Source organism: Microtus ochrogaster, chromosome 8, assembly GCF_000317375.1.
Source record: "Microtus ochrogaster isolate Prairie Vole_2 chromosome 8, MicOch1.0, whole genome shotgun sequence".
Taxonomy (NCBI): Eukaryota; Metazoa; Chordata; class Mammalia; order Rodentia; family Cricetidae; genus Microtus; species Microtus ochrogaster.
In genome coordinates, this window is record NC_022015.1 from 80683248 (window position 1) to 80690437 (window position 7190).

The window sequence follows — 7190 nt, forward strand, 5'->3', positions numbered from 1 at the left end:
TAATAGTGCAGAATGGTTGCGTGCCTGCATGCTAGTGTATAATAGTGCAGAATGGTTGCGTGCCTGCATGCTAGTGTATAATAGTGCAGAATGGTCGCGTGTCTGCATGCTAGTGCACAGTTCTCCATGCTTACACAGTTCAGAACCACCTTCCTAAGGAATGGTGCCTTCCACATTCAGGATGGGACTCCCTGCCTCAGTTAACACAATTAATAAACCTCTCACAGATATGCCCACAGGCCAGCCTAGGCTAGAGACCCCTCCTTTTCCAGGTGACTCTGCCTTGAGTCAGGTTAACTGTCCAAATCGACCCTCACAGGGGTAATCACACAGAGAGCAGTTGGAGTGTCCACCAGCCAGTGGGTGGGCCAGGACAGGGGTAATCACACAGTGTGGGTTAATTTCTGTGCTGGTTGTAGGTTTTGTTATTAAGGGAAAACATAGTATGAAACTGTTCCCTGCTAAAGTTTACAAAATTTAAATTTTGCCATCTTTAGTGTCTTTTACTGCCTTTTTCTCAAAAAAAATTATATATGCCTTTAAGTGGGAACATGGACAAAAATACTCTTTAAAAAAGTAAAAACTGGGTGTGGTACATAAAACAGTAAATAGTAATAATATAATCAGTATACTTTGAAGTTTTGCTCCACTGATTCCCATAGTTCTCCTTGTCTACCCTTTTTGGATATAGGCATCAGAGACCCCTCACCCTACGATAGCTGCAGTTTTCTGGGGGGGGGGGTGAGATGGACTTTAAGTTATGGATTAGAAGATACTCAGTTGTTTTCATAGATAATGTTCAGTTCACTGCGTAAGAGCAGCGTTCATCAGGTAGTTGAAGGTTTAGAAGCAAATGAAACAGAAAGTGTGGACTCATTGAAGGCCGGCGCACTGACTAAGCCGGGCCGGAGGCTGTTCTTTTCCTCTCTTGGCAGTGAGTTTATGCAGGTTCAGTTTTCTCGTCCGCTCTTCCACTGCACCGACTGTGCCCTAAATAAAGGCTGAGGAGCCTGTGTTAGAGTTCTGTTGTAGTCAGAGAAACATGGGGATCTACTCGCATGAGATAGAAGTGCCTGTCCCAGTATGGGCCACACAGAAAGTCTCTCTTAAAGTGATGTTATTGGCAAAGGTCACCTGTCATTCGGTGCTGAACCAAAGATGTTTTTCTGTCTTTGGATGTTGATTCAGCAGAGAAGAGCCGTCTGAAAGGAAGAGCTGGCTGGTATTTGCTCTCAGAGCTGCGTCTCATTTGAAGGGGAGCATCAGCTAACCAAGAGGCTTTTCAGAGCGCCAGAACCTTGTGGAGAACTTGTGATTGAACGTTCCCTGACACATTGGGACGGCTTGGGTGGACCACAGGTTGTCACAGAAGCAAAAGGTTGTTTGGGAGTGTGTTGGTCTGCAGTAGATCAATTTACTCATTATTATTACTAACATCATCTGCACTATTTTCTGGGTGTGTATAATCAGGCACCTTCATCTCATACAGCTCATCCGAGGTTCATCCTTGTATCATTTAGTTACTTGTCTTTCAGTTTCTCTTTTCCTTGTAAGGATTATTTATTTCCAGGCAGATTTCATGTGTAACTGAACACCTGTCAATTTGTCTTACGCAGTATGCTTAACAGTGTTTAGAGTAATATATTTTTAGTTTTGTAAAAAAAAAAAAATTTACTGTTGCTGGAGAGAGAGAGGGTTCAGTGGTTGAAAGTGTCGGCTGTTTTCTCCTGAGCGCCAAGGCTCAACGTCAAGCCCCATGTGCGGCTCACAGCTGTCTAACTTTAGCGCCTGGGAATCCAATGCCATTTCCTGGCCTCTAAGGGCACCAGGCACATGGGTGCTATACTGACATACATATAGGCAAAACACTCATACATGTAAAAACTTTTTTAAAAAGTTACCTAGACAGGGTGGTATGGTCTGTGATGGTAGTATTTGGGGGGCTAAGGCAGGTGGATCAGGAGTTTCAGGCCAGGCTGGGTTACCATGCCTCCAAACAATAAGGGACTAACATTTCCTGAATGCGTACTATGTTCCCAGTGATTTTAAGTGTTTTTTTTTCCCCCTCTAATTCTCGCTATAACCTGGTGTGGGACAAATGCTGGCCAAGGCATGATGATATTTGAATTTTACAAATTAGGAAACTGCGAACCAGGTTAAGTAACTTTTCCCAAGGCTTCACAGCTAGTGTGAGTGCCAGGCTTTTGTTGCCTGACACTGTGGGTGTGTGACTTGTGTACGTTGGTGTTCCCTGGTGTCCCTTTGGACTGGTCCACTCTGTTTTCCTCTAAATTCTAGTTGAAACAATCCCTTTAAGTGGGTTCCAAACTTGACTGATACCAAATATGTCCCATCAATTAAGCCCCGAATCCAATGCTACCTTCTCCAGGGTTTTCTCAGTAACCCCATATGGAAGTAAACCACTGTCTTTGCACTCCTGTGACAGTTGGTGTCTTTCTTTGTGAACTTAGTTTACCTTTAGTTACAGTGACTCCTGTACATGTGTGAGTTCCCCAGCCAGAAACCCTTTCATTCCTTGTAGACAGAGTCGGTGTAGAACATGGAGAGCATTCAGTATTTGCTCTCTTAATATTATGTGTAAGAGGAGTAAACACTGGGAGACCAAGGCGGGATGGAAGTCGTTAGTATGTTTGTGATTGCTTTGTTTCTTGCTATTTGGGAACCACATTAAATTCTGTGGTGGTGTAACTAGACGTGTCATGGGTTTCCTACTTCAGTAAAAAGGTTCATGTTCTTATCGTTTGTTTCTTTCTTTTTTTTTTTTAATAAGACAAATAATAAGTCTGTTCAGGACAGGCAGAAGGGACCTGCTGTTTTAATTTTGTTCACAGCAGAGGGCCCGATTATGCTCCTTTGGTCTCAGCTTTTTATAATAGGCTCAGTATAGTGTTGGAATTCCACCATTGGTTATCAGTGAATGGATTATTCTTTGTGTTTATGGCTACCAGTGGGATTGCCAGATAGGTTACCATAAGTTTATGGTAAACTCGCATCTACTTTTCTATAAATACAGCGTTGCTGTTGATGGTATACTGTGGAATTTTATAGAGAGATTGTCTCTTATTCTTACTACTTGTTATCAGTTTTATTTTTAGAGGAAGGCAGCTAAACCCAAACTTTCCTTGCTAAGAGGGCACAGGAAATCTCACCGTTGATTTTGAAGGATTTTTAAGAAGTTAAATTTCTCAACCAAGCCTTTTGGGAATTGCTGAGCTATCTCTACTGTGCACGCCTGGCACCCACATAAAGGTGGGCGGAGAAACCCTACTCCACAGAGTTGCCCTCTGGCTTCCGTGTGCACCACGGCACACGTGTCCACACATGTACACACACATACAACATCAGTAATGGGTAAATAATTATATCCTACCATTTCCTTTTTCACGTTTTTGCTTGAGCATTTCACACAAAGCAAAAAAAAATCTAAAGGGAATAAACGTAGAGTGGTAGACTTTAAGCTCTGAGCTTTAAGGTCCAGATTGTTTGGTTTTATGGTTTCTTTAGCCTGAATTGTACGTACATTTGCTGCTCATTTGGCTGAACTCTTGAGATAGTCTAAGATTCTTTTTTTCTTTTTTGAGGGAGAAGTGCTTCTATTAAGATAATCTCTTTGCAATGAGTGTCAGTCTTTTTCATTATGTGGAACTTTAATTGCCAATAAAGCAAAAGGTAGACAGACAGACAGACACATACTCAGTCCTCTGGCTATTGAACTCAGGAACTCAATTCTCACAGATTGTGAGGCTCACAAAAATACCTGTTAAGATTTATGAATCTACTGTTAAATAATCCATAGGGAGGGGGATAAAGTTAAAACAGTCAGTTAGGTATTATTTTGAAAGCATTTGACATTAACAAGGGTACGTAAAGTGATATGAGGCATTGTAGCTCAGCTGCTGGAGAGTGCTTGCTAGCATTCATGAGAGTGTGGGTTTGGTCTCGGTGCCACATAAAACCAGGTGTAATCGGGCATGCTTGTAATCGAGCACTTGGGAGGTTCTCAGTTACACTGTGAGTTTGAGGGTTCCTGGACTACAGGAAACACGGGCACTCACACAACGTAAAATGATCAAAGTTTTAGTCCTAACAACAAGAACTTAAAATCTCTTTTATCAAAGTCATGTTTTAAATTCTGGGCTTTTACAGTAGTAGCACACTTATTTAAGGGAACAAATGTAGCATAATTGTGATTCTTGCTAACTAGCTCACTATATTTTGCTGTTTAGCATAGATTTGTTAGCCCTTGTAACAGTCATTTGAGGCAAGTGTAACGACTCAGGTCAGCTGAGTTGAGGTATAGAAGTCTGAACGCTGTGTTGAACTCCCTGGTTGTGGTAAACTGCTGATGAATCCCCCAGGGTGCCTTGCGGCTTTATTAACAAGCCTGGCTAACGCTCTCTCTTTTTTCTTCTTTTAGATCTACACACAATGAGTTGGAAAAGAACCGGTGAGTCAGTGATGAAGTGCAGCTTGTATTTGTTTGAAAGTAAACTTGCTGTTTTACCTGAGAAATGAAAGTGGTTGACAGTGTATGGATAGTTGTTATTTTATTTTTAAGATGTGTAAGTTTATCGATTGTGATACATTGTATTTTCTGGAAAAGGTGATTTAAGAAGTAAGCATGGTACTGAGCTCATTTGAACTTGAATTTGTGGGATGGCTTCCTTTCTGTCTCTGAGAACAAGTTAGCTGGGATAGGTTCATGGCTTAAAACATGGTCTGGCTAAAGGATTGTGTTTCTGGATTAGGTAATAAAGTGACAGACTTGAGTGCATTGGATCTTTGCGCTTTGCTCGCCCGGTTATTCATCCACTCAGCAAATGCTTGCCGATCAGAACTGTGCGGCCTCATTGCCGGACACACTGGGGAGTTCGCTGAGAACAGAGAAGGATGTTTAAGGCCATTTATTTGGTCCTTAAGGAACTCAGGTTTTGTGGGTGTGAGAGAGAGAATTGGGTACGATGATGGACGGTCACTTATCATTTGAAGGGGGTCTTGAAAGGCTCTGTTAGACAGTGAGTGAGCAAGAGGTTCCACATGAGCATGAGCGATGGTCACGTGCACGAGGCACTGGGTTCCATCAGTGACAGTGCAATAAAATGAAACAAAAGCTTAGAGCATGGAGTGCCAGGCATGGCAGCACACATCTAAAGACCCCAGCATCTGTGAATCTGAGGCATAGGAGGATCTTGAGTTCAAGGTTCACGTGGGCTGTGTAATAAATTCAAGAACAACCTGGTCTACTTCAAGCAATATCCTGTCTCAAAAACAAAATGGGATTGGAGAGCTAGCTCAGCAGTTAAGAGAATTTACTTTCTCACAGAGGACCCAGGTTCAGTTCCCAGCATCCACGTGGTGGCTCTCACAACCACTCATTACTCCAGTTTCAGGGGATCTGACACCCTCCTCCGACATCCCTGGGTACCAGGCACACACATGGTACACATACATACATACAGGCTAAACACTCAAATGCATAAATAATACAAAAGCAACAAAACAATAAGACAATTAGAATATATCTTGCTTGGGCCCCATGAGTTAAATATTGCTAAACAAGTGGATTTTGTAATTATTTCCTCCTTATGGATGTGGCTCTCATTAGAAACCTGGCAAAAAGCTTTTAACACACATCAAGACAGTGTTTGGTAACGATGTGGGTAAGGACTTTGAAAGAATTGAGTAAATTTTATTTATTAATGTACATCATCACTGGCTTCACCACAGCATAGAAATGCGAAGGTGGTGCTTACCCCTCGTGTAAACAACCCCCTGCGAGTTGTCTGGTCCTCTGTCCTGCTGCGATGCTGGATGGCTTTGCAGAAGGCTCAGGCTGGAACCTTAAGGCATGTTCCATGGTCTTCTGCTGGCCGTCTCGCAAAAGCTGACCGACAGCCTTCATTTCTTTCTTCTCTGATTATTTCCCCCTTTCATGCTGCCGCTTGTCTGATTGTTTTATTCTTTTCCCCATTCCCTGGGCCACCACTGAAAGGTGGTATAGTAACCTTTCCGAGACACAGCCAGCCGTAAAGGCTTCTTATCATTAGGAACAAAACTGTAAGGTAGCAGCATGCACGAGAGGGCCAATACCAAAAGGAAAATCAAATTGAATACTTAATGCCTTTCCTCTGGAAGGCTGCCAGCTTGTGGCTGAGCAAGACATAGGAAGATTTACAGGGGTGGGGGTGTTTCTTGGGAAGACAGCACAAGAACGTTTAAAAGCTCAGCCTGTATTCTTAGATATTTTTAGCGCCCACCAAGTATTATTTAATAGTTGTTATTTCCAGGGCACAGTTTTTATTTACACTGTTAATTTAAAAAAGGTCACTGTGGATTTTGAGGCTTTTGAGGTCAGCGGCCTTAGAACGCACCCTTCACTGAGGAAATGAGTCTGTCAGAGCAGCAAAGCAGCCTGTCTTCGTCTGGAAAAGGCGTTCCTGGAGTAATTTTGTATTCTTGAATTTTGCCACTTTATATATACATATACATATGTGTGATATATATATGTCAGAAAAAAATGTTTTCTTTTTAGTTTGCTCTAAAATCTCGACCTAAAGCTCTCTGAGTTGGTGTTTTCTCTTGAGGCCAGTGCAGTGGGAGTGACAGAAGATGGTGTACAATGTTAACACATAGTAGGGAAATTCCAGGCGGTTCTCCTAAAGCCCTGAGCTTGCTGAAGCCTGGCTTCTGGCCTCGAAGAGATAATAGCTAACAAATGTTGAGGTTCGTAGTCTTAGGTCTGAAAGCCCCAAAGTGGAGACTTGGGGCCAGGGACCCCTGTAGTACTTTGTTCAAATCACCATTCCCAGATACCTGTAGCTCCCTCATTCCGGAGCTTTCAGTAGCTCGGACACTTGGGGAGATCTCTGGAACTGGTTTCCTCCTGGCATCACTGAGTCAGGAGGGCGTGCTGAGCTGACGCAGAGCACGTCCCGGGTCGTGTTGTCTCTACATATAGGCCCTGACAGGCCCAGCACTCGCATGTTCAGTGGCTCCACTTTCCTCAGGAATCCCTGTGAATTGTCTCACGGTAAATGGTTCCTTGGGAACCTGTGTGAATTGTCTCATGGTAAATTGTCCCTCAAGAGCCTGTGTGCCTGTGTGAATTGTCTCGTGGTAAACTGTCCCTCGGGAACCCGTGTGAATTGTCTCATGGTAAACTGTCCCTC

The 7190-nt window shown here is 43.0% G+C and overlaps 1 protein-coding gene across 5 annotated transcripts in view; it reads left to right on the plus strand.

The window, feature by feature from the left end:
* Mxi1 (MAX interactor 1, dimerization protein) overlaps window positions 1–7190 on the plus strand; it is a 64635-nt gene that overhangs the window by 32177 nt on the left and 25268 nt on the right. For all 5 annotated transcript variants that reach the window (XM_005352466.2, XM_005352467.2, XM_013348177.1 and 2 more), the window contains exon 3: window positions 4439–4468. In XM_005352466.2, coding sequence (XP_005352523.1) covers window positions 4439–4468 — 30 coding nt within the window. The remainder of the gene's footprint in view (window positions 1–4438; window positions 4469–7190) is intronic.